Source organism: Curcuma longa, chromosome 11 (genome assembly GCF_044706935.1).
Source record: "Curcuma longa cultivar G26 ecotype Majalengka, Jawa Barat chromosome 11, ITB_CL_G26_1.1, whole genome shotgun sequence".
In the NCBI taxonomy this organism is placed as follows: Eukaryota; Viridiplantae; Streptophyta; class Magnoliopsida; order Zingiberales; family Zingiberaceae; genus Curcuma; species Curcuma longa.
Window position 1 is genome coordinate 6,777,195 of NC_133871.1, and position 26,922 is coordinate 6,804,116.

At 37.4% G+C, this 26,922-nt stretch overlaps 2 protein-coding genes across 4 annotated transcripts; both read left to right on the forward strand.

Moving 5' to 3' along the window:
• The first annotated feature begins 148 nt into the window (after positions 1 to 148).
• Positions 149 to 1,396, forward strand: LOC141842370 (uncharacterized). 3 transcript variants are annotated; one of them, XR_012602881.1, is made up of 5 exons: positions 153 to 576; positions 651 to 726; positions 803 to 892; positions 988 to 1,031; positions 1,111 to 1,396. XR_012602881.1 is itself a non-coding variant. In XM_074730579.1 (4 exons), exons 1-4 carry the CDS (start codon positions 642 to 644, stop codon positions 1,129 to 1,131), a joined length of 255 nt encoding a protein of 84 aa, XP_074586680.1. In that variant the 5' UTR covers positions 149 to 641; the 3' UTR covers positions 1,132 to 1,396. The 3 variants fall into 3 exon arrangements, 2 of the variants coding, with proteins under 2 accessions (XP_074586680.1, XP_074586681.1); XM_074730579.1 differs by having other exon boundaries at positions 149 to 726; positions 973 to 1,031; XM_074730580.1 differs by having other exon boundaries at positions 156 to 726.
• Positions 1,397 to 4,506: 3,110 nt separating this feature from the next.
• LOC141837035 (uncharacterized) lies at positions 4,507 to 25,990 on the forward strand. Its single transcript, XM_074724515.1, has 17 exons — positions 4,507 to 4,675; positions 4,802 to 4,887; positions 4,984 to 5,295; positions 9,068 to 9,289; positions 9,909 to 10,028; positions 10,242 to 10,928; positions 12,864 to 12,945; positions 13,145 to 13,230; positions 13,330 to 13,638; positions 16,131 to 16,352; positions 16,952 to 17,071; positions 17,316 to 18,038; positions 20,487 to 20,600; positions 20,694 to 21,005; positions 23,939 to 24,160; positions 24,719 to 24,838; positions 25,066 to 25,990. Exons 2-17 carry the CDS (start codon positions 4,816 to 4,818, stop codon positions 25,756 to 25,758), a joined length of 4,416 nt encoding a protein of 1,471 aa, XP_074580616.1. The 5' UTR covers positions 4,507 to 4,675; positions 4,802 to 4,815; the 3' UTR covers positions 25,759 to 25,990.
• The last annotated feature ends 932 nt before the right edge of the window (positions 25,991 to 26,922 follow it).

The window sequence follows — 26,922 nt, forward strand, 5'->3', positions numbered from 1 at the left end:
TTAGAGATTGTCTGCTTCTGAAATGATCCAAGTCAGTGAAACTGAGGAATTTACTTACATAGTTCATAATTTGCTACTCACTGTCCCTTGCATACTAATCCTTCCTTGCTTTCAAACTGCTATGAACAAGCTGCTATATGCCAACTGATTGAAAGTTTTGGTCTTTACTGGTGGACTGAGGAAACAGACTATGGTGCATTATTTGCCGATAAAGCAGAAGAAGATCAAGGACAAGAGGTGCAGCTGTCTGTATCATGTCTCATACTGCTGTGATTTTCCATCAGACAATGGTGCTGTCAGCCAATGAATAATTGGCAACCCCTGGGAGATGATGAATCAATGAGGCTCTTGTAGGTGGTCCATCCAGGAAATAATTGGCCAGGATGGTATCTGGCTACCTTGCCGACTGCTGCTGTCTCGGCCATAACCACTGGTCGCCTTGGCTCCTCTATCGGCTGCTTGTGAATTCTGGTGCCGCTGAGCTGGTCATCGTATGTGTCGTCTACCACCCTGCTCTCTGCTGGCCCAACTAGTACTGTTCTGCTCCCTGGATCATTGCCTCATAAGTTGGTCGAGGTGGGTGTTGCCTCTCCTACTAAATTTGTCAAGCAGTGGCATTCTTAACGACTCAATAATCTGATATGAGCCAGACTTCTCGTGTACCTGTTGTTGCAACCTCCCTTCTTGTGATCATGATGGTTCTGAGCCTAGCTGCTTATCTCCAAGGTTTGATCACTGTAACTACTAACTGAAGTTATGTTGTTGGTTGTTAAATTATGAGAAAACATTTGGTAAGTTTCAGCTTCAGAATTAAGCACACCGGATATGTTAGAGATCGACTACCATGGGCCAGAGACTCATCCTTGGTCTCCTCCAGAATTTCATCCTCTATGTAAGTAAGCCCTTATCGTTGCCTCGTTGAGTCGGTCATACTCTATTTGTGTAAGCACAGGTGTAATCCTCAGCTCAAAGTTAAACCACTTGCAGACCCCAAGTCCCAACCACCAAGCAAAAGTGATGCTGCCAGAAAGGTGCAATATGTTTGTGATAGTAATTCACAAAGCCTTTGTAATATCAAGTTGTTATGCTTTGTTTGCTTTCATTCTACAGGAAACAACACTCCATGGATAAAACTATCAAGTTGCCAAAATCATGTCAGAGTTATTAATAGATAGCCAGGGGATAGAGGCATGAAACATGGCATGTATGTTGAAACTGATCATGAACCCAGGCAAAAAGAGTTCCAGTGCAGAAGCTTAATTTTTTCCATATTCTCAGAAGAAATGTTGTCAAAATTCCTCTCTTATATTGTACAACTAGAACTTGGGAACAAGATCATGCCATTTGTTCAGATCACACCCTTGCCACTTGAGCACAATTTGACAGTCTTGTTTGATGTATGACAAAAGCTGTTACAATTGATGAGCAAGAGTTGGGTTGACCCATGATCCAACTAATTAGTTTAACTAACTTAGTTTGCCCCACCCAACTAGCCAAGCCAGTTCACTTGAGATTAGAGGTTCATCTACATGGTTCACCTTGTTTGACTGGTTTGTTTAACTTGTTTAGCATGATCGGCTTGACGGTTTCTTCAACCCGTTTAACCTAATAGTGTAACATCTCATTTGATCCGTATGGGTTAGATTGCCCTAATAGGCTAAGCTTATTTGTCTAGCATGTTTAGCTTGGTTGACTTGTCTAATTTACATGACTCATCATGATTGAGTAGCTTTTAAAGTCAAACTCATACCAATTTGACAAGTTCAACCTAACTAATAGGTTTACATGATTTAGTCTAAACCAATCAGCCTGCTTGAAGAGATCAATTGCTCGACCCATTGGCCTCTTGCTTGGCTCACTCAACCTCTTAACCAACTTACTTGCCGTCTAACTTGCCTATTTGGACTTCTTAGACCGCTTCAACTCCCAATAACAAACCTCTCTCACTAATATACTAGATCACACCCTAATCAACTCCCAATAACAAACCTCTCTCATTAATATAGAAACTAGATCTCACATATTGCTAACAATAGCTTCAAAAGCCTTCATAACTGGTGGCAAAGGGCCTTCACAACTTGTGATCGATCGAACGACATGAAAAAGGGACCCACGTTAGCATGGAGTTGTTGATGTCGGCATCGACTTGCTAACAATCTAACTCACATCAACCTAGGGCATCCATAACATGTATAGTGCATGTGTGTATGACTAGTGGTTGCAACAATAGTTGGCTTTTAGATATAGTGGCAATTATATATCTAGACAATCAAAGTACTCTTGATTCCAATTTCACAAGAAATCTCTATATATATATACATATCTACTACTCACATAATTTAATTAACAACTCCAATATTTCCTCAATAAATAATGATGGACCTACACCAATTAAAATGCTAACGTGAGAGTACTATTGTGATTGTACTAGCTCCTCCTAGGACTCTCAAGAACCCATCAATTAACTAATACTCTTATATTTGAATTTGGAGTTGTGTAGATCCACAAAAATTAGCATTTATTTAGGATATTAATTAATTTATGAAACAAATTAAGTGATCCAATGATCAATTAATTCTTTACTGTGATTTAAGAAATTTTGCCAATAAAAAACTATATATATATATATATATATAATTGCCTCTCTGGCTTCATCACTGAAGCACATGGCTTTGGGGTGTGCCAGGTCGCATATTTACCTAACAACAGCAACAAAACAAAAACAAAACAGCTGCAAAATTCTAATTTAATTTGCATTTGGTTCTTTACAGACAGACAGCTACCATAAATGTACTAGTAATTATATTTATTTAATGTATATGGTTGTCTCCAACAATTAATTAATTAATGTTTATTGTGAAATTCAATAGTACAATCTTCCTTCTTTCTTTCATTTTCTTTTCTTTGGTCAGTCTCAACTACTTGACTGGCACTGACCACCAATTCTGACACAAACTACAAGGTTGTTAGCTAGCCTGCTTTCCTCATGTCTGCATCTCTTTCTCAGCCAGTACTGGACTTGGAAACTAGCTTTAATTTGTGAAAGCCTCCTCGAGGATCAATCTTCATCTCCCTTTTTGGCTTTTAATTGGACTGTTATGGCACAAGACATATTGCTCCTTTCATCTTCCTCTGACAAGTAATTAAACTACCTAGCTACAGGCAGATCAATATATAAACAAAGAGAAAACTGTGCCAATCAATCAATCAATTAAAACACTAAGTACAAGAAGGGAGCTGGCCTGTCACCGGCAATTAATATATACTCGTTGGCTGGTCTATTGCAGAATGATTGATCATCCTTGTTTACCCGAACCTGTTTAATTTTTTGCCATTCAGCCAAGGAAGGAGAAAGTCTCCAGTCATTATATCTATCTATCTATCTATATTTATATATTTTTGATGAACATGCTGCCACCTCAGTTATGCGAGGATCGACTGCAGGGAACAGACAACTTTCCGTTGCTTCAAAGGCATGCCATCGCCAATTCGCCATGCCAGTGATGCAGCCGCATCCAGCGCGGCGTCTGTATCGATATCACGCACAGTGCACGGGTGCCAAAATGGTGGTGGATGGATGGTAAAGTAGCAGTCGGCAGGTGGGCAGTTGGCACATGGCCTTACCCCCCACTTAATAATTCATCACCATCAATTGATAGTAGATGGTAATATTTTTAAATGCTCGTGGAGTTCGTCCCAATATATTAGGACCGATCGACTATCTGATTGTTTGAGCCGACTAATTATCCGATCGTCCGATACCTACTATTGGTATCAATAGGAAGAGTAGTCTAAACCATGGCTCCTTCTCTTCTCTTTTGATCTTGCTATCCCTCGTGTGAGTAGAGGTAGCTTCTTACTAGTGATGTTGGACTGCCCTATTAGAATCCATCTATATATTTTTAGATTTATGATTTATGAGGTTGGATCATCCACCTCTAAAATAAATTAATTAGATGATGAGATAAAAATTTAAAAAGGAAATCTTTAATTATTAAAAGATTTTTAATTTTTTATATAAAAATACTTTATTATATTTTTTATATAAAACATATTTGTAGTAACTATTGCAATGTGTAAAAAAAAATTAATTCAACTTAATAAAAAAAAAATCTACACATAAATTACTTTTATATAAGATTATTTAAAATCACTTTAATATGATTAAAATTATTATAGCAATGGCTACAAACGTAACTCCTTATATTATTAGTGTAGTAAATAATAATAATAATTTTAATTGAATTGTTAACAAAAATTAATATAAAAAATAGTTTATATATAAATTTTTTCATCAAATAAAATCTATGTATTTTACACTGAATTCGTATATTAAAAAAAAAGAATTATTTTCAAGGGTGACTTGCAAAATTTATCCATCCAATGAAAATGCGGGTAAGAATACCTCTCGTAGCTTTCGTTTATTCATATACCGGCGTGGGGCCCAGTCGTCTCGCGCTTTTGATAGTCGCCAGTGGGCAGAGTCCGAAAGTCGAGAGGCAGTCCAACCACCCAGATCCGCCTCTCAAATCGTCCCTCTTCGCTCGCCGGGCTGCCAGCTTCCGGCGGCACGGAAAGAGATCGGCGTTGCGTTTGCTCCTCCGTTTCTCTAGTTGAGGCGAGGGGGAAGATCCGGAACTGCAGCGAGGTGGTTGAGGATTCCTCATTCCGCCAGGTTAGAGGAGACCTATTTTCAAATCATGGAGATCTCATGTGTTCCATCTGCTAGCTCGAGATCCAGTTTTGCTTTTTCATTTTGATCCTCAATGAGCTTCGTAACGTTTGTTAGTTAATTGTGCAGGAGAAGAGGAGGAAATGGGGAAGAGAGCCAAGTGGTTCGGCGCCGTGAAGAAAGTCTTCGGCCACAAATCGGAGGATAAGAGAGAAGTATGAGTTTTGCCCCACAATCTGGTTTTACCGTCTCTGCCACCGTGCTGCTCCGGATGATAAAAATGTATGTGGTCTTTGATCTATCTTTCACAGAAATCGAAAAAGAAATTGGAACCCGGGACATCGCAACTCCGGGATGTATCTGCTGCTGGGACTGTAGAGGCTGCTGGTCGCGAGGTAGTTCCCTCGTTGCTGCCGCATCCAGATGAGGATAAAGTGGTGGAGGTTGAGATTGAGGAAAGCAACTGTGCTAACTCTCTGCCGCTCACTGCTCTTGATCCTCCAGAACCTGCAGTTACTAACGCAAGAGATGCCACGCACGTCACAGCTTCTACAAAGTTCCCCGGCAAGACAAGAGAAGAGATCGCTGCAGTCAAGATCCAGACTGCTTTCCGGGGTCACCTGGTAAGAAATTTCATCTTTTTTTGTGAGATATAGTATTCAAATAAGCTTCTAGACCTGCATTCATACGCATTTGCATCCTAGTGTATGGGATCCTTGTAAGTTCTTTGTGCTGAAAGACTGCTTTTTCTTAAAGCTATTTGGAAAATTGTCTTATTTCTTGTAGTTATCACTTCAAAATTATGTTCAACATGCATCTCATATCATTAATAATTGATCTCTTTGTTATCTGACTGCTACAAAAAAAACTGTGCTCTTTGGTAGTACATCTGGCAGTTAAATGAATGATAGTTAAGGTATAATGATGAAAGATATTTTTTGGTAGTTATTATTTTCATGAAGCTTTCATATTATCGGTAGCCCTTGTTAACAATGGTTAACCTAGTGAGTTCAATAGATTGTTATGATAATGGTGTAAGTGAAAGATGAAAAAAATAATGATGAGCATATAAGATCATATTTGTGTATCTTATAGACCTAAGGGCCTCAATGTAAACACTATTAACACTAGGCACCCACTCATAATGTATATATTGATTAATAATATATATTATTAAGGTTGTGACTAACAAATGAATTTAGACCTTCTAGATAGATCATTGAGGCAAGTTGGGTGTAGGGTTGTGCTGGATGAAAATGGTTGATGAATAAGATCTGAGGTGAAGGTAACTGGGTGTTTGAGGGTATTCAGTTTAAATGAATCGCTTAGGGGCTTGATAATTGTTGGGGGTCGGTTGAGGTTAATGCAATTGAGGTAGACTCCCAAGATGCATTTGTGGCGTTGTTGTAGCTTTCTCTCTTGTTTTTTCTCTCTCTTTTGTTGTTATAGGGAGTATAATCCTTTTCCCCACTACCCAAGGTTTCACATTACCTTATGTTACCATATGCTTGGATTGGACATCAACTAAGGTGTTGCTTGTCTTGATTATGACATGTCATAGGTCAATTGTGTGGTGAGGAATTTTATGGTGGCACTTGTTAGAACAACATGACAAACACATCATGGGTGACACATTGTGATCCTATTAACTCTTAGATCGTGGGGGTATAGTTAGCTTGCAGTAATTACTCTACTACGTCGAGATCCATCATACTATGGTGGGGTTTGATGCAAAGAATCTTTTTCACCTCTTTATGCACTGTTATTAAATTACTCTGTGTTAAACCGAATAAACTGAATTAATCAAAATGTTAGCTCTAATGGATATATAGCTAGTAATTTAGTATATATAGCTAATCCTTGTGATACAAGTGTAGAAGAAAAATGTTAGCTCTAACAGTACCTTTCATTTTGATTGTGAAATTTAATAACAGAATCTTCTTGCTTTTCTTCAATTAGTCTCAGTCATTTGAATGCAACTTGCCACCAATCAGATACAAACAGAAAGGTAGTTGGCCTGTTTCTGTTTCATCATGTCTTCATCTCTTACTTGACCAATGGATTTGGAGGCTTTTGTGAAAACCTAAAGGATCAATCTTTATCTCCTTTTTAGCTTTTGGATTATTATGGAACAAGTCGGCAGTTTCTGTACAATAACTTGTGTTAATTGCTTCAGATGCCATGCTCCTTAACTTCATGTGGCAAGTACACTGCCTACAAACATAAATATATACATTAAGAAAGAGAAATTTTTGTCAATCAATAAATTAAACACTTACAAGAAGGGAGCTGGCATGCCACTAAACATCTCGATCATTATCTTCTTATACAACAAGTGCAAGTGCCAGTGACAGAAATTTAGTTAGCTGGTCTATTGCAAAATGATTGATCTTTATTTAGCTTCTTTTTAACCAAAGAGGAAAGCCTTGAAGCATAAATGGATTGGAAGGTTGAGAAGTTTGGCAAAGATAGAGCTGCCTTCCTGGACATGGCCCCAAACCCAAAAGAGATGGTCTAACATTTCCAACTCCCGTTTGCAAAGCCATAGAGCTCATCATCCAAGTTCAGCCCTTTAAGAATAAGTGTTGATTGGCAGTCAACCAAATGTGAAGTCTGGATCAGACTAAGAATACCAGATTAGGCAATTTTGGGAAACCTATGATGATAGAGAGCACTAGAGAGATGGAGTCAAGTTAAAGGTAAATTCTAGAGGAGGGAGAGAAAATGTAGGGAAAGCAAGAGGGAGAAGAGGGCAAAGACGATGAAAGGGCCAGGCAATGAGAGAGGGTGTGGGGTCCCAGTAGTGATTCGATAAAAGCTATGACCTTAAGATGGTGGATGCTTTGACTCAAAAGTTGTTGACTAAATTAATCAATGTTGCATGCTACAACTTAATTAATATATATTTGTTGAACATGCTGCCACATCACTTATGTGAGGATTGACTAGGAACAAACTTTATGTTGCTTTAAAGGCATGTCATACCAGTGATGCAGCCATAGATATTGTTGTCATTTGGTATGTGTCAGAATCACCTCTTGAGTATGAGTACAGAAACTTCTAGACCGTCATTTAAATAATTCGTCGACTTTTATTTATTAATACCTTACTTTCTCTAGTTTCACTCCAACTCTTACACAAAATGTGTCACAGAATAACAAAATAGCCTCTTGCCAGTTTGGACCTTCGTCCTTTTCCAATTCATTGCCAATGTTACCAATCACTGTTGATGTAGATACACCCAACGTGGAGAACCTTACCTTGATATCCCAATCGTTGGATCCCATTTATAACCATTGATCTTATGCTAGGTCACTAGTGTTGGGTGGTTATTGAATCCAAGTATCTTAAAGAGAGGTTGGTTGTAATAGTTAATCTCTACTGCATTTGTTTTCTTCTCCTTTCTTATGCCCAAGGTTTAAAATACTGAGTCGTGCCGAGATTTCAGTCCCGGACTGGAACGATACAGTTTCCGTATCGTGTCATGCTCGTATAGTTTTGGTATTTTTAAAATATAAAATATATTAACCTTAGCCATAAGAAAGGATGTGTCCGTGTTGTTAACACCATATATTTGCATATATATTTTCACCATTAAGAAAACTTTAAATCTATGAATGAACACTTCAGGGTATGTTTTAATAGTAACGCCCATATGTAGCTCAATAAATTTTCTAGTAGGAAAAACAACACAGTTTCATCTATCATTAGAATCCAATAATACCATCTCATTGGTCATAACTGTCTCAGATCAGATAGATATGCAGCCAGAACTGTATAGGTTTGAAGTATGGATCTATGCGGGTGTTATGATATGCAGCTAGAACTGTATTAGTTTGGTATAGTGTTTTGTTGAGACTCAGCGTGCTAAAGCATGCCAAGATCAATCCAAGATTATTTTTTTTCACCTAACTTGTTTGCCACTTAATTAAACATATAATTATCAGAAAGTTAATTCGATTAAAATTTTGGAGGAACGCTAATACATAAATAAATGTCGTGGATCTAATGAGAACATTGATTCTTATAGTTTCCACGATTAGATAATTTTTACTAGCTTTGATTCATCATAAGTCTAAAATTCAAATGTTTTTTTCAACTTCTGGTTTGAACATCATAGTTGTAGTTTGGTAGTAGTATATTTAAATCTGTTTTAGCTTTTTTTCCAGTACTGGTTCAAATATCATCTTAGTTCCATTTGTTGGGTCTAGATGACTGATTCAGGTTCATTAAACCATTTTTTCACATATAATATCTTATAACATTTCATAACCTTTGCGAGTTCCCTAAACATCTATGCCACACATAATTAGTTTCTCCAAACTTATGTTTTCACATTATTAGCTATTATTTGCCTAATTTACTGGTTTACCCTCTTTTTCAATTCTGAACAAGGCAAGGAGAGCTTTACGGGCCTTGAAAGGATTGGTTAGGCTTAAGTCACTGATTGATGGTAACTCTGTTAAGCGCCAAGCAACAACCACATTAAAGTGCATGCAGACGCTAGCTAGGGTCCAATCACAGATTCGGGCAAGGCGAATTAGGATGCTTGAGGAAAACCAGGCTCTTCAAAGGCAAATGCTGCTTAAACATGAAAGAGAGCTTGAAAGTTTGAAGGTAAACCTTTTCACCTGATGTCTCACATGCTTGTTTCTCTTTAATAATAAAGATATCTTGCCAAACCATGAGTAGATGCAAAACGTTGCTCTTCTTTACAGGTTTTTCTGATTTCCCTGATCTTTTCCAATAAAAATTTGGAGATAATGATCAACAAAATAAGGATGAGTATGTGTAGTAGTTGAACAAAATTAAACACCAGCTATCCATTAAGAGCATTCAGATAACTGAACTGGCCATAGAAAAACAATAAACAGAAAGTAGGAAGATTGAGTCAGCTACTTAAGCCTAAGTTATGGTGCTTCAGAGATACTTAGCCAGCAGGAGTCATGTCAAGTATTCTCAATTTTTCTGGGTGTGTGCTACTCGTTTAAAGATACATGTTGGACATGATTTTTCAATATGTTTATAGGACTCTTGATTATGAGAAATGAAATATGACAAATTTTAGCCAGAAATTGATTTTTTTTCTCCGTAAGAGTTCATAATATTTCAAATTCTAATGTTTCTAGAATATTTTGGCCCGGGAAAATGTTTAGAAACTGCTTTAAATGTTAATGTAGAACACAAAAAAAAACATAATTCAATTTTAGCTTGCTAAAGTTCCATTCGGTGACAGATGGGAGAAGAATGGGATGACAGTTTGCAAACAAAGGAGCAAATTGAAGCAAGCTTATTGAGCAAGCAAGAAGCGACGATAAGAAGAGAAAGAGCACTAGCTTATGCATTTTCTCATCAGGTAATTCAGCACATTAAACATCCATGACATTGTGCAATGTTAATGAAATCTACTACCACTTATCTGGTTATTGTTTGTTCTAAAAACTAACATGCGACGTGGCTTTTTGTAGTTAGGAGTTTGATTAATCATAATTATAACTGCTTAAACAATGTTAGTGTTGGAAAAGGCCAGGCAATAACATTTCTACCCATGATACTTGGTCTGCAACAGTGGAAGAGCTCCACAAAATCTGTGAATCCGATGTTTATGGATCCTAACAATCTACAATGGGGCTGGAGCTGGTTGGAGCGCTGGATGGCAGCAAGGTCTTGGGAGACTAATCGCAAAACTGAAAGAGAACTACCGGATGACCATGCTTCTGTAAAGAGCAGCATTCAGAGTGATGGAGGCGGAGAGATCTTAAGAGCTTATGCTAATAGGAATACAAATTCAGATAAGTCATCCCCAGCAGCAGTTCAGAAACCAAATCAACCTGCAAACCGCCAGTCCCCAGCAACACCACCTGTTAGGCCCCCTTGGTCACTGGGGAAGAGTAAATCTGCGAGCCCAAAACCGGTTTGGATCTCAACAGAAGATGACTCGAGGAGTATGATTAGCATGCAGTCGGAGAGATCTCGGAGGCACAGCTTGGCAGCTGCATCGGTCAGGGATGATGAGAGCCTTTCTGGTTCAACGAATGTGCCAAGCTACATGACACCAACAGAATCTGCAAGAGCAAAGTCCCGCTTCCAATGTCTTTCAAATAACAACATCGAACCTGCTGATATATCTTCTGCCAAGAAGAGATTGTCATTCCCCACAGGAGAAAAATTTGCTCCAACATCTGCTGTCATGAGGAGAAACTCAGGACCTCCCAAAGTGGACATGGCATCTATGAAGGATGTAGAGATCCAGTCTTGATCATTATAAAAGTCCAAAGGTAAAGCAGGCGCAGGCAACTCCATGGAAGCGTAAGATGTTATATATAATGATGAGATATAAATGGAGAACCGATGTGGTTTGTCAATTTAATTATCTGCTACTTCGTTTCTTTTAAGACCTCTCAGTGATTGATAAATAAATTGACGGATTGATTTGTTTACACGAATTATTACATTTCATGATAAATAGCTTCAGTGTAGTATCCTTATTTTCAGCCAGGGATAAGCAGGTGTATAATTTTTCTATATATATTTCCAAATATATTGGTTGCTCGTGTATAATATCTTTATTTCTGGATTAGCAGTGAGAGCTGCACCTAGTTCCTTATCTGGCTTCCATAGGACAAACTGATTGTTCCGGTCCGAGAGAATGAGGGATGAATCAAATCTCATGAAAAATTAGATCTCTTGATTTTGTGTTGAATCAGCACCAATTCTACAACTGAGTTGGAGTTGATCATCAAATAGTCGATTACAGATTACAGAAAAGTCAATCATCAAGAAATCGATACAGAAGAAATCATTAAGGAGTTGGTTATAAAGAAATCAATCGACGAGGAATCGATTATAAAGAAATCAATCGTTAAGGAGACGACTATAGGTAAGGATTTGAATTTCGATGAAACTGAGATAATATCTTTTTTTATCATGGTCAATTACAATTTCTCGATTTATCTCGTCATAAATGATCGTGAAATCGACCGTGTGGGATCGTTAGAGTGACAAATTCTATCTTTTGTAGAAAAAGGAGATGACTATAGAGAAGTAGACTACTCTTAATAAAATTTAATAAAAAGTTAAAATGGGATTAAAGCGTATTTTAATGTAGAATGGGATTAAAGTGTATTTTGATGTTGCCCTTCCGACATTCTAATCGGAATAAAAAACGTGGATAAAGAAATCTCAAAAAACATGGATAAAGAAATCAGAGATGACATGTGACAAATGTATAGGTCTAGCCCTCTTATTTTTTTATATAGGTTGAGAAATGACATATTTTAGTGAAATTGAGATAATATCTTTTTTTTTTATCATAATTAATTATAATTTTTTTATTTATCTTTTCATAGATGATCATAAAATTAGCGGTGTATCTGTGTTAAAGAGAAATAGCATGCTAGAAGAGGAAAAAATATATTTCATTAAAAATTATTATAATAGCCTTCCGTCGTATTTTATTATATTTGAGTTTCCAAAAAAAATGATAATCCGAGTAGCCACATCTCTGGGGGTGGTTGGTCCGGTCCACGGATGTTTCCCACCGACTACCAGGATAAATCGGAAAGCGCATACGGCGGCCAATCTAGATGCTCAACATCTTTTGATTGCGTTTTCCATTTGAAAGAAAATTTCTACAAATACGTCGTAGCTAGAGATCGAACCGCGGGTAGCTGTGTTGTACAAGTTAGTCATTTTTTTTTTATACTTGCAAAGATGCTTCTTCTATATGGTTTCTTATTACTGATACGTATGTGCATACTGTTTTGGATAACTAAAGGATCCTATATTTGAGTTTCCAACAGTTATAGCCACCTTGCTTTGATTGAATCCCAGGTCCAGCTGGCGCGGCCCAGTGCGCCCCTGCAGCTCAGCTCAGCTCGACACGTGGATTAAATGTACGTTTTGGATAACTTATTTTAATTGAACTAACTAAACATACAATAAATCGTAATTGGTAAACGGTTGGAAGCTGGCCGGCAGGTAGGGAGTGGGTACATTCAAATACCCACTAAATACGTCATCACTATCCAGTTAGACAACGCGTTTCTTTTGGGGCCCAGCATCTCCAGTGCGCGGAATCCCAGAGTCGAGACCCAGATCCACCTTTCAAATCCTTCCTCTCCCATTGCCAGGCTGCCACTCCAGCTGCCAGCGGCAGAGATTGAGATCATCGCTATGCTTGCTCCGCTGATGGTTCGTCTCTCAAGTCGAGGCGACGGGCAGATCCAGAGACTGCAGCGAGGAGGCTGAGGATTCCCCGTCCGTTCCGTCAGGTGAGATGAGATATGTTGCCAATCCGCCATTTCATTCTATTTCTTTGATTCTTCTTCCTTTTTCACGGGTAGAAATCTTCATTGAAAATATGCAAGTAATGGAGCTCTCATATGTTGCATCTACTAGTTCGAGATCCGGCTTTCCCTTTTCATTCGGATCCTCAATGAGTTTCGTAATATTTGTTAGTTAATTGCGCAGAAGAAGAGGAGGGAATGGGGAAGAGGGCCAAGTGGTTCGGCGCCGTGAAGAAGGTCTTCGGCCACAAATCGAAGGAGAAGAGAGAAGTATGAGTTTTGCCCCCGATCTGGTTTTATCATCTCTGCCACCGAGCTGCTCCTGATGATTAAAATGAAGTGGTCTTTAATTTCATCCCTCTTTAACAGAAATCGAAAAAGAAATTGGGACGCGGGACATCCCGGCTCCGGGGTGTATCTGCTGCTGGGACTGTAGACGTTTCTGGTCCAGGGGTAGTTCCTTCGTCGCTGCCTCATCCAGATGAGGATGAAGTGGTGGAGGTTGAGACAGAGGAAAGCAACTATGCTAACTCTCTGCCGCTCACTGCTCTTGATCTTCCAGAACCTGCAGCTACCGCAAGAGATGCCAGCCACGTCACAGCTTCAACAAAGTTCCCCGGCAAGACAAGAGAAGAGATTGCTGCAGTCAAGATCCAGACTGCTTTCCGGGGCCACCTGGTAAGAAATTTCATTTTTTTTTTTTGTAAGATAAGCTATTCAAATGGGCTTCTGAACTTGCATTCATACGCATTTGCATCCTAATTTATTGGAGGATCTTTGTAAATTCTTTGTGCTGAACGACTGCTTTTTCTTAAAGCTACTTGGAAAATTGTCTTATTTCTTGCACTTATCACTTGAAAATGATGTTCAACATACATTTCATTTCATTTAATAGTTGATCTCATTGTTATCTAACTGCTACAAATAAACTTTGCTCGTCAGTAGTACAACATCTGGCAGTTAAAAGAATGATAATTAAGGTATAATGATGAAAAATATTTTATGTAAATACTATTTTCATTACATCTTTCATATTATCAGTAACCGTTGTTAACAATGGAAGATTTGCGAGTGAGAATCTTATTGCAACTCTTGCAGTGTGTCATTTTTACCATCTCTAAACATGTTAAAACAGTCCCAAATTTAACTATGACATTTATAACTATGACTAACATTAGACGGTCCCATCTTTCTCTCCTGAGTGACCTTGGCCACATCTCTAGCTTTAAAGCTTGCCACCACTTCTTTGATACCATGATGAGCAAGGTTGCGCATGAGGTTGGCCATGTTGCTAATAGTTGCCTTTGAGTCCATCCCCCGTTCCCCTATCAACTTAAAAAACAACCTTGATTACAAGGGGGCACTGACCCATTCACTAGGTCGAGTTTGTTAGATCTTTCCAAGGGCACAAATACTAGATAGGTAAAGATTCATTCTTATAAACCAAAAGGATCCAACATTTTCAACCATAGAGCTGCATTTTCGTCCTTAGAGCCAAAGAGTCTAGGGTATCCAACATTAGAATCACAATCATGACCTATCATTATATCATAATATAAATTTTAGTTAACAATTATCTATTTTGGATAAAAAAATATTTTTAATAAATTCAATGCATCAATAAAAAATTTAAAAGTTTATTTCTCCTGATGCAAAAAGCTGCATCAACCAAGTGGTGGTATGCTTATGACATAGGCAATGCCTCAGTGAGGAATTATGAGTATTAAGTATGAAGGATATTATAAACTACATAATTAAATAATAAAAAAATAGATTAATAAGAAAATTAGAGCAAATACAAGTTGAGACTTAGAGAGAATGAGGGCTGAGGCAATGAGAGTTGAGTGAGTGACAATGTTATGGGTTGATTAGACGTGAGCTAGATGAGGGTGAGATTAGGGTATCTATAGTAAAATTTTAGAATTTTGGGTCAATTTGGTTAGTTCAATAGAATTTTGGGTCAATTTGGTTAGTTCAATAGAATTTTGGGTGAGATTAGTGTGTCATTATAGTAATATAAACACTAGCAAAATGGAATTTTTTTCCTAAATTTAAAGATGTTAGTTCAATTATAGTGGTAACTTTGTTCAAAATCTTCAATAACAAAATCAGAATCAAAATGAAGGAGGATAAACACTGTGATCACTTAATACTTATCAATGTTTTTTGGATGCCATTTCATTATTTTGGAAATTTCACCAGGATCTCCCAAAAATTTTAATTATTTTGCTATCTATCAAGTTTTAATATACGTTTTAACAAAGAATGCAATCAAAACAAGAGAGTTAGTCAAAAACATATTAAACTGATTATCAATATAAGTGAACTAATCACAAATGCATTGCCTAAATCAATAAACATAGAGAACTAGAGCCTAATAAAGATAATCTAAATTACACTTAAATCCAAACATAACCAATTATATGAACTTCTAAAATTTTAAATATTACTTATATATTTATAACAATCGGTGATCATAGACATGATCAATGCATGATAGATTTCAACTAAAAAAATGAGCTTCAAGTAACAGATTCCTAAACTTGTGCGCCAATAAAGCTACCTCTGTTACAAAGCCATAGCAACCTACACAAACAGAAATCATGAGGATTAAATTTGATACAGTTATACAGCATTCTCACGCTTCATAACATGAGTATGATTTGATTACTAGACAAGGAATAAACTACTTTAAAAGGAAGAGTTAATTAAGAGTTATCAGAATGAATTGATGTATATATATCTCAAAGAAAACATCAGTTGCTAACATAGCAATATGATATCAGTTCATAGAAGAGATCATTGTCTCACTCGAGTGGCATGACAATCTCCAATAGGGAAAGCGATCCTTTACACTTCAAAATTATAGACAACCCATGCTTTTGTATTGGGCTGGTACTGCTCATTATAGTAGTTCACTTCCATGGTACCCTCTCCTGAACCATGTGTATGGGCAGTTTTACTATGACCGGTGAAACTGGTCCATCTTGCATTTACCATAGCTATTGGTTGTCTTACTACCCATTTTTCAGAGGCTAGATGACCTAATCAAGTTTACAAAAAAAGTGTCCTCTTTGATGATTATTCTTTCACAATTGACTGTGTATTCTTTCCTGGATTCTTACATTAATACAATGCTTAAAATGTTTTTGTGTCAATCTTGTAACAAGGCAAGGAGAGCTTTACGGGCACTAAGAGGACTGGTTAGGCTGAAGTCACTTGTTGATGGCAACTCTGTCAAATGCCAAGCAACAACCACATTGCGATACATGCAAATGCTAGCAAGGATCCAATCACAGATTCGAACAAGGAGAATTAGAATGCTAGAAGAAAACCAAGCTCTTCAGCGCCAAATGCTACTTAAACATGAAAGAGAACTTGAAATTTTGAAGGTGAAATTTGAATCTGATATCGTATGCTTGTTACTCTTTTTACCATAAAGCCCGTTAGAAAAATGCCATCAGATGTGTTGTTTTCTTCTCTAATCTTTGAGCTTTACTTAAATTTTTTTCCCAATTTTACTTTCCAATTAAATCATGGAAATTTAATTGATAAACTAAAGAAAAGTATTTCAAATATTTAAACAACATTAAGAATGAGCTCTGCATTCACAACATACAGACAACTGCACTAGAAATAGAATGCTACAAATTAACTCCTCCATTTTCCTACTGAAAGAAATGCTGATGTCAAGGACATTTGACATTGGGTCTCTTATTTCAAATGTTTTCTCCTGAGAACTTCCTATTTGTTCAAAGACCAACGATTAGGATAATGAAATATGACAAATATTCAGCCAGGCTTTGAATTTCTTTCTCAATACTAGCCAAGTCCAATTGTAATAATGTTGCTGTTATGAAAGTTATCTCCAATATTTCTTATATTGTTTTTCATTGCTTTTGAGTACAAATCCTGCAATAAATGATAGGATAGAGTACCCAAGGAAGACAGACTAACATATTCAGCCTACTAAAATTACATTCTATAATAGATGGGAGAAGAATGGGACGACAGTTTGCAGACAAAGGAGCAACTTGAAGCAAGTTTATTGAGCAAGCAAGAAGCTGCAATAAGAAGAGAAAGGGCATTGGCTTATGCATTTTCTCATCAGGTAATACACCGCATTGAACATCCATGACATTGTAAAATCTATGAATTCTAAAAGCATGTATCTTGTGATAATTGCATCACAAATAAGCACATATCATTTGGTATAATTTTCCTATCTCCATTTAGCTTAATATTCAGTTAAGAATTTGATAAAATTTAATTGCAAAGGCTTAGAACTGTAAGTTGGCTGCAAAGTACGATTATATATATTCCAATTTTCACTCTGTAAAACTTACTCTGTACAGTGGAAAAATTCCTCAAAATCAGTGAACCCAATGTTTATGGATCCCAATAATCTACAATGGGGTTGGAGCTGGTTGGAGCGCTGGATGGCAACAAGGCCATTGGACACAAAGAGCACAACAGATAGAGAACTGCTGAATGAGGTCACCACTGCAAAGAGAAGCGCTCAGAATGATGGAGGTGGAGATATCTCAAGAGCTTATGCTAATAGGGACAGGAATTCAGATAAGCCCTCCCCAGCAGCATCCCAGAAAACGACTCGCCCTGCAAGCCGCCAGTCTCCTTCAACACCACCTGTCAAGCCCCCTCGGTCATTGGGGAAGGCTAAATCAGAAAGCCCAAAACCAGTATGGAGCACATTGGAAGATGACTCAAGGAGCATGGTCAGCATGCAGTCAGAGAGATCTCAGAGGAACAGCTTGGCAGCTGCATCAATGAGGGATGATAAGAGCCTTTCTGGTTCGTCAACCGTGCCAAGCTACATGGCACCCACAAAGTCTGCAAAGGCGAAGTCCCACATCCAAAGTCTTTCAAATGACAACCTTGACTCTGAAAATAAATCTTCTGTTAATTCTGTGAAGAAGAGATTGTCATTCCCCACAGGACAAAAATTTTCTCCAGCATCTCCTGTTGCAACGAGGAGGAACTCAGGTCCTCCCAAGGTGGACTTGGCATCAGAAAAGGATGTAGAATCCACGGGAGAAGCTAGCAACTCAACTAAATCTTAAGATGATATATAGTGAGGAAAATATAGATGTTATATCAATTTATGACCATTTATTTTAAGACCTTCCGGTGAGCGATAAACAAATTGATAAGGATTGGTTTGTGTATAAGAATTGATTACTTTACTGAGTCAAAAGTACTTGTTTCATTGTGTTACAGATAACTAAGTAGATTACTTTTCCATATATTTCATAAGATTGTGGTTACCCATCAAAACTTGCACTTCTATGGGGAAAATGTTGTGTGTTCCAGCAACTTGTGCTGTCAGGAATAGTCGTTTCTTGATAAAACCTTCATATTTTACATCATTCCAAACCCTTAAGATTGATGATTCTTGGTGCTCAAGCACATTGCTGATGTCTAAATTTGACAATGTTTTAGATCTCATGACCATAAAGTTTATGCAACACCCCAATTATTCAAGCAGTTTAGCATTTTCATGCTTTGACTTATTTGCCCCAGTTAAGTTGATACCAATCCAGTGATCAGAACGGTATGATAGGAATCAATTCACCACCTTGAGGCCGTTGAGTAGGACGCAAAAAGTTTTGTTGGCGGTGTACATCTTTCTTTGTATTTGTTATTATTAATATTAGTCCATCATCATGTTTTCTCTAACTCTTATGTAAAAAGGTGGAATCTGTCACCTTAGCTCCGCACGATATGTTTTCTCTAACTCAAACAAATATACAAGAATGGCAAGGACCATTAACAAATTATTTGGCTTTGCACAATTAATGCAAGAAAAAGTAAAATTTAAAAAAATATATATCCCAAGGAAGGATCTATTGTTGAGTCTCGTAATGATAGTATGTGCTTAACGAATCATCTATTTTTAATGACGTCTTGAAAGAAAATACATCGGAGGTTTATTTTATTATAAATGATACATAAAATACCAGATGATATATATTCGGAATGAGCCACTTTCTTCAAAAAAAAAATTTCTACCCCTAGGATCCGAAAAGAATAAAATTTAAGGAAAGACAAGAGGTTGCAAAAAAAGATGTTGAGTGAGCATTTGAGGTGCTCGAAGTTCGTTGGGTAATTATAAGAGGTACAAGGCGACATTTGAGGTGCAAGAGGGATGGGACAACACGTGCTTAGTCTTCCTTTGACGTTAACTCTTGAGTGAATTAGATGCCCCTGAGATATAATTGAATTAGTTACGACAGGACAGACTTGCTGAAATGGGCAAGAGTTGAATCTCGACAAAGCCGAGACAATGTCCTCCTCTGTTATAGTCAACTGCAGCTTCTCGATTTACCTCACAGATGGTCGTGGGATCGATCGTATGGGGCCGCTGGATGATGGATTTCAATTTTTTACTAAAATTGAGTGAATTAGACCATGATGAATGATGTCTGATATTAGAGAATTATTAGATTGTATTTATAAATAGAAATTTAAATGAATATATTATTGTACAAGTGATATATATACTAATAATATGCAAACCAAGTTTACATAAACTTATTAAATCAAAGGTAGATTAAGTTGTGTAGACTAAATCAAGGAGGATTAAGTCTTGTAAGCAATAATTAAAATTTTATTTAATATTACAAATTAGAACCTCCAAAGGCATACCACCATCTCCATCAAATCGATTTGCATAGGGACCATCCACCAACACTATTACTCTATCGGCAAACTATTTTTAAATGTGCACGTGCTTAAAAATTAAGTGGAGTATTTTTTTATTTGATTAGATGGAGTATTTTTTTATTTAATAAAAAATTTTCAGATTAATCGACATAAGTTAAAATATCGGCCGTCAATTAAAAAAATGAAATATTTTTAATATTTGATATATACAATTATTAAAAAGTGGAAGTCTTCTTGAATCCATCTATTTTTTTAAAAACAAAACTGATTTGAATATTAATTATTTTAATTCAACTATCTTTAGACAGTAATTGAAGCAAGCCGGTAGGCGGTTGTTACATACAATTACCCACCCAATAAATACCTCGTCACAATCCATCCAATCAAAATGCGGGTAACCTCACCTCGCGTATCTTTGGCATATCTATTTGCCGGAGTTGGGCCCAGTCGTCTCGCTCTTTTTGAGCAGAGTCCCACCCAGTCCAACCACCCAGATCCTTCCTCTTCCCTCGCCAGGCTGCCGCTCCAGCTGCCACCGGCAGAGAGAGGAATCATCGCTGCGTTTGCTCCACTGATGCTTCGTCTCTCAAGTTGAGGCGACGGGCAGATCCAGAGACTGCAGCGAGGTGGTTGGCGATTCCCCATTCCGCATTGTGAGATGAGACCTACTGCCAATCCGCTACTTCCTTCTTTTTTTGTTTAATTAATCTTCATTTTTTGTTTGCCAAAAAGCACACTTCACGGGTGGAAACTTCATTGGAAGTATGCATGTTATGCAAATGCCAATCTCATAAGTTCGAGATCTGGCTTTCCTTTTTCGTTTTGATCCTCAATTGATTTAGGAAGGTTTGTTGGCTGATTGTGCAGAAGAAGAAGAAGAAGACATGGGGAAGAGGGCCAAGTGGTTCGGCGCCGTGAAGAAGGTCTTCGGCCACAAATCGAAGGGGAAGAGAGAAGTATGAGTTTTGACCCAATCTGCTTATATCATCTCTGCCACCAGGCTGCTCCTGATGATTAAAATGATGTGGTGTTTGATATTTCTTTCACAGAAATCGAAAAAGAAATTGGGACCCGGGGCATCCCGACTCCGGGATGTATCTGCTGCTGGGACAGTAGACGTCGCTGGTCTAGAGGTAGTTCCTTCGCTGCTGCCTCATCCAGATGAGGATAAGGTGGTGGAGGTTGAGATTGAGGAAAGCAACTATGCTAACTCTGTGCCGCTTACTGCTCTTGATCCTCCAGAACCTGCAGTTACTTCGACAGTGGATGTCACCCACATCCCAGCTTCAACAAAATTCCCCGGGAAGACAAGAGAAGAGATTGCTGCAGTCAAGATCCAGACTGCTTTCCGGGGTCACCTGGTAAGAAATTTCATGTTTTTGTAAGATAAGCTATTCAAATGGGCTTCTGAACCTGTATTCATACGCATTTGCATCCTAATGTGTAGGATCTTTGTAAATTCATTGTGCTGAAAGATTGTTTTTTTTTTCTTAAAGCTATTTGGAAAATTGTCTTATTTCTAATACTTTTCACTGCGAAATTATGTTCAACATACAGCTCATATCATTTAATAGTCGATCTCATCATTGTCTAACTGCTACAAATAAACTTTGCTGGTTGGTAGTGCATCTGACAGTTAAATGAATGATAATTAAGTTATAATGATGAAAAATATTCATGTAATTACTATTTTCATGAATCTGTTATATGATCAGTAACCTTTGTCAACAATGGTTAACCAAGTGAGTTCAGTAGATCGTTATGATAATGGTGTACGTGAGAGATGAAGAAAAATGACGGTGAGCATATAATATCATATTTATGTATGTTATAGACCTAGGGACTTGGATATAAATATCGTTAACACTAGGGACACACTCATAATTTTTATGTCGCTTAATAATATATAATATTAAAGCTGTGATTAACAAATGCATTTAGACCTTCCAATTGATCATTGGAGCAGGGTAGGTGTAGTGGTGAGCCGGAGGAAAGTGGTTAAGGAATAAGATATAAGGTTAAGGTGAATGGGTGCAGGAGAGTTTCATAGACCTTCCTATTGATCATTGGAGCAGGGTAGGTGTAGTGGTGAGCCGGAGGAAAGTGGTTAAGGAATAAGATATAAGGTTACGGTGAATGGGTGCAGGAGAGTATTCAGTTTAAATTGATAGGTCAGAAGCCCTTGCTATAACTGCTACGGGTCAATTGAACTATTCAGGTTGAGGTTAATGCAACCGAGGTAGATTCCTAAGCTAGGTTTTGAGGTTATTTGGGCTTTCTCTCTTTCTTTGTTGTTACACCAATCTAAATGGCATGACGGACACAAAATCAGTTGCGCGTTGGGATTCTACTAGTGTTAGTTACTCTACTGCATCAAGGCCCAGCATACCATTGTGGAGTTTTTTTGTGAAGAATCTTATTCAATCCTCTTAAGCAGGTGTTGGTTCACCTCTTGGTGACACACTTTAATGAGGTGCGCTCGACCTTCCCTTACTTTTTCTACATGATATCTTCAGTTATATAATGGGTTTTACTATAGTTGAAGGATTTTCATTCGTTGTGATTTTGTATTTTGCATAATTATCTATTTTATAGCTTCTATTTTGGTTCTTCTTCCTTTGATTTCGGTCAGTAAACCTCTTTGCTCATTAGTTTCCTCCTAAGTACCTTGGTGTCTTTGCTCGTGTTTTGTTGTTCGACTAGGTTTCCCATATCTAGGTATCAGGCCATAGTGCTTGATCTACTTGTGGTTTCTCGAGTTGCATTTAGTATGTTGTATTCTCTCTCCATTTAGCCTGAGTTGCACCTTTCATAAAACCCTTTTTAGTTTAGTTCTTATTATTTTGAAACTACTTTCTTCAATGCCTCATCGCCTTGTTTATCTCGACCAACCACAATCGAAGTAAACCTTCTTCATGAGGAAGTAGTCAATACATAGAGACAAAAATGGGAGTCATTCTTTCTTTGTGCTCGACCATAACCTTTGCCATGCTTGATTTTATCAAGAGTTTTGTGGATTGCCTAGTGACTTCATATGCCTAGGTCTGCAATGGTATGACCGTGTTTTTTGTCCCCACCCCCTCCTCTAGTGAATGCCTCACTTTCTTAGCCTGCCTCCATCTTCCTCTTCACCCATTATGATATAATTCTTGAGCTCTTAGCAATTAAACTTTGACATATTTCCCTGAACTCATGGAGGCATCTAATGGAGTTCCCAGTGGGCATATCGAGCAGGGTTTGAACCTACTGATTACATGTTCGATGAGGCTTACTGAGTGTGTTTCACTAAGGATAGTTATAACATATCTTCCTACCTTGGATAGAAGCCCAACTTCATCCCTACATCAAATAAGAGATAGAAGTGGTAAGCAGTAGAAGAGGCAGATTTTTTATGTGACCTATCCTTTGGTCATGTGTTCTGATTCGTTTGGTTTACTCGTCTACACCTCAAGACTTATACCTTGCTTGACTAGGGAAGAATAAGAAGACTGATTGAGCTGCAAATGATCATTATCGAGTCCTAGCTCCTTGAGGATCTCTTTGATGAGGTCCTCGCTGAGGTTGGTCTTTAGGGTCATATAAGTGTGTTCTCTTTTGTAGTTGTCCTTTTGAGGTGTTAACATGCAAATATGGACCCTGCTGTTTTCTATGGCGTCCAACTTTTAGATGATGAGGAAAAGAAGATGTGATTCTCAACCCCAAGTTCCAAGACTCTGCAAGCTAAGGTGACTAAGGAAGAGGTGGTCCTTCTACACTAATCAATTCTTCACGAGACACTAGCTCCAGTAAATTGAATCAAAATTTTAGACAACAAATTATAAAATTATAATGATTACTAACATATAAATTAATGTCGTGCATTAGATGAGAACATTGATTCTTATAGTTTCCACGACTAGATATTTTTGGACTAGCTTTGATCATAAATCTAGAATTCAAATGTTTTTTCAACTTATGGTTCCCGATCATCAACTTATATTTTGGTTGTATTATTTTCATCTTTGTTTTAGCTTTTTTGCCAGTACTGGTTCAGATATCATCTTAGTTACCATTTTTTGGGTTTTGATGACTGAATCAAGTTCACTAACCATTTTTTCACACATAATTTCTCATAATATTTCATAACCCTTGTGAGTTCTCTAAACATCCGTATCACATGTAATTAGTTTCTCCAAACTTACATTTTCACATTATTAGTTTTGTCAAGTATCATTCACCAAATTTATTGACTCACCCATTCTTTCAAATATCTTTAAGTTAATGTGATTACAATTTTTTTTCAATTCTCAATAAGGCAAGGAGAGCTTTACGAGCCTTGAAAGGATTGGTTAGGCTTAAGTCACTGATTGATGGTAACTCTGTTAAGCGCCAAGCAACAACCACATTAAAGTGTATGCAGACACTAGCTAGGGTCCAATCACAGATTCGAGCAAGGAGAATTATGATTCTTGATGAAAACCAGGCACTTCAGAGGCAAATGCTCCTTAAACATGAAAGAGAGCTTGAAAGTTTGAAGGTAAACCTTTTCACCTGATGTCTTCTCACATGCTTCTCTTTTATAGTATAGATATCTTGCCAATCCATGGGTAGATGCAAAACATTGCTGTTCTTTACAGGTTTTTCTGATTTCCCTGATCTTTTCCAATAAAATCTGGAGATCTAATCATCAAAGTAAGGATGAGTATGTGTGGTAGTTTGAACAAGATTAAACACCAGTTATGCATCGAGAGCATACACATAACTGAATTTGCTAAATCAAAACATTAAACAGAAAGCAAGAAGACCGAGTCATTTACTAAAGTCTATTTGGTGCTTCAGGGATACTTAGCAGCAGGAGTCATGTTTAAAGTATTCTCAATTTTTCTGGGTTCTTGCTACTCGTTTAAAGATACTTGTTGGACATGGTTTTTCAATGTTTATAGGACACTTGATTATGAGAAATGAAAATTATCAATTTAGGTCAGGACTTGCCATTTTTTTTCTCTATAAATGTTCATACTGTTTTGAATTCTAATGTTTCTGGAACCTTTTGGCCCAAGAAAATGTTTAGAAGCTGCAGTGAATGTTAATGTAGATGGGAGAAGAATGGGATGACAGTTTGCAAACAAAGGAGCAAATTGAAGCAAGCTTACTGAGCAAGCAAGATGCGGCATTAAGAAGAGAAAGAGCACTTGCTTATGCATTTTCTCATCAGGTAATTCAGCACGTTAAACATCCCTGATCTTGTAAATTGTTAATGAAATCTACTACCACTTATCTGGTTATTGTTTGTTCTAAAAACTAGCATGCATATCTCAATTAGTTACGTGACTTTGTATAGTTAAGAGTTTGATTAATCATAATTTTAACTGCTTAAAAAATGTTACTGTTGGGAAAGGCCACTCAATAACATTTCTACCCTTAATACTTGTTCTGCAACAGTGGAAGAGCTCCTCAAAATCTGTGAACCCGATGTTTATGGATCCCAACAATCTACAATGGGGTTGGAGCTGGTTGGAGCGCTGGATGGCAGCAAGGTCATGTGAGACTAATCACAAATCTGAAAGAGAACTACCGGACGACCATGCATCTGTAAAGAGCAGCATTCAGAGTGATGGAGGTGGAGAGATCTTAAGAGCTTATGCTAATAGGGATACAAATTCAGATAAACCATCCCCAGCAGCAGTTCAGAAATCAAATCAACCTGCAAGCCACCAGTCCCCAGCAATGCCACCTGTTAGGCCCCCTTGGTCACTGGGGAAGAGTAAATCTGCAAGCCCAAAACCGGTTTGGATCTCAACGGAAGATGACTCGAGGAGCATGATCAGCATTCAGTCAGAGAGGTCACGAAGGCACAGCTTGGCAGCTGCATCGGTGAGGGATGATGAGAGCCTCTCTGGTTCAACAGCCATGCCAAGCTACATGGCACCGACAGAGTCTGCAAGAGCAAAGTCTCGCTTCCAATGCCTTTCAAACGACAACATTGTGTCTGCTGATATGTCTTCTGCCAAGAAGAGATTGTCATTCCCCACAGGGGAAAAATTTGCTCCAACATCTCCTGCTGTCATGAGGAGAAACTCAGGTCCTCCCAAAGTGGACATGGCATCAATGAAGGATGTAGAGATCCAGTCGTGATCGTTATAAGTCCAAAGGTAAAGCAGGCAACTCCATTGAAGCTTAAGATGATATATATGATGATGAAATATAAATGGAGAACCGATGTGGTTTGCCAATTTAATTATCTGCTCTTCCATTTCTTTTAAGACCTCTCAGCGAGTGATAAATAGATTGATGGATTGATTTGTTTACAAGAATTCTTTCTTTTCATGCCTCTAAGCTTCATTGTAGTTTCCTTATTTTAGGGATAGGGAAAAGTAGGTGCACTTTATCTGTGTATTCTCAACTTTTTTTTTTTTTAATTTATCATCAAAAGGTCATCCTCCTTTGTGTTATGTGTCAAATTTATCCTTCTAGATATACTAAGCTGTTGCACATTCACTCACCTACCCAAAAAATAGATCTGTTCTCATTTACTTATGCCCAAATATAAATGTGGCCATCTAATTTCACCGAACTAATGATTTTTTTTTTTTGTTTCTCTACAAATATCACTTGTTTTTATGTCACTTTGTCTCTCTACTGATCTTTTTCAATCTGCAATAATTGTTCTTCTCCATGCATGTTTGTTTTCGTTTTCCTTTACTTGTATGTTTGAGTTTGTTAGCTGTCGTTCATGCAGAAACACTTTGTTACCTTCTAAACCTTGTAAAAACACTTATATTTTATGTGGCTCCATGTAACAATTTAAGCCAGAATTATTTCATACACCTAAACGGATTTAAATAGGAAAAGAAGGTGATATCAATGACTTCATATGGTATATAGACATAGAGAAATGTTTGCTTGTGAAATTTGTTTAGTTTAGTCTATGTAATAGTTTTGGTCAAAAGTATTGCATTAAACTAAACTAGTCCAAAACAAAAGACATAAAATGAGAGTCTAGAGAATCTAATTTGTATGACTCTTGATTTTTCTATTATCATAATGTCATCAAGTGAGGATACTTCTTGATTTTTTTTATTATTTACATTACTCTATAATATTTCCAATGAAGAATTACTTCAGTCAAGTTTACCTGCTTTCATATTTACAGTTTCTCATTATACTTCATTCCTAATCCAACAAAAGAGAATTATTTCAAGTTTACTTGGATCAATTCAATCTGTTAAGTGTCAACTAAGAGGAAGATGCTCACTTCATATTACTTCAGATGTTCCTCAATATTAATCTCATAGTGAT

Coding starts and splice junctions, on each gene's coding strand:
- LOC141842370 (XM_074730579.1), top strand. CDS start 642: ATGAGCCAGACTTCTCGTGTACCTGTTGTTGCAACCTCCCTTCTTGTG. Junction 893..972: donor TCCAGAATTTCATCCTCTAT/GTAAGTAAGCCC, acceptor CTCAGCTCAAAG/TTAAACCACTTGCAGACCCC. Junction 1,032..1,110: donor AAAGTGATGCTGCCAGAAAG/GTGCAATATGTT, acceptor TTCATTCTACAG/GAAACAACACTCCATGGATA.
- LOC141837035 (XM_074724515.1), top strand. CDS start 4,816: ATGGGGAAGAGAGCCAAGTGGTTCGGCGCCGTGAAGAAAGTCTTCGGC. Junction 5,296..9,067: donor CTGCTTTCCGGGGTCACCTG/GTAAGAAATTTC, acceptor ATTCTGAACAAG/GCAAGGAGAGCTTTACGGGC. Junction 12,946..13,144: donor TTCCCCGTCCGTTCCGTCAG/GTGAGATGAGAT, acceptor TTAATTGCGCAG/AAGAAGAGGAGGGAATGGGG.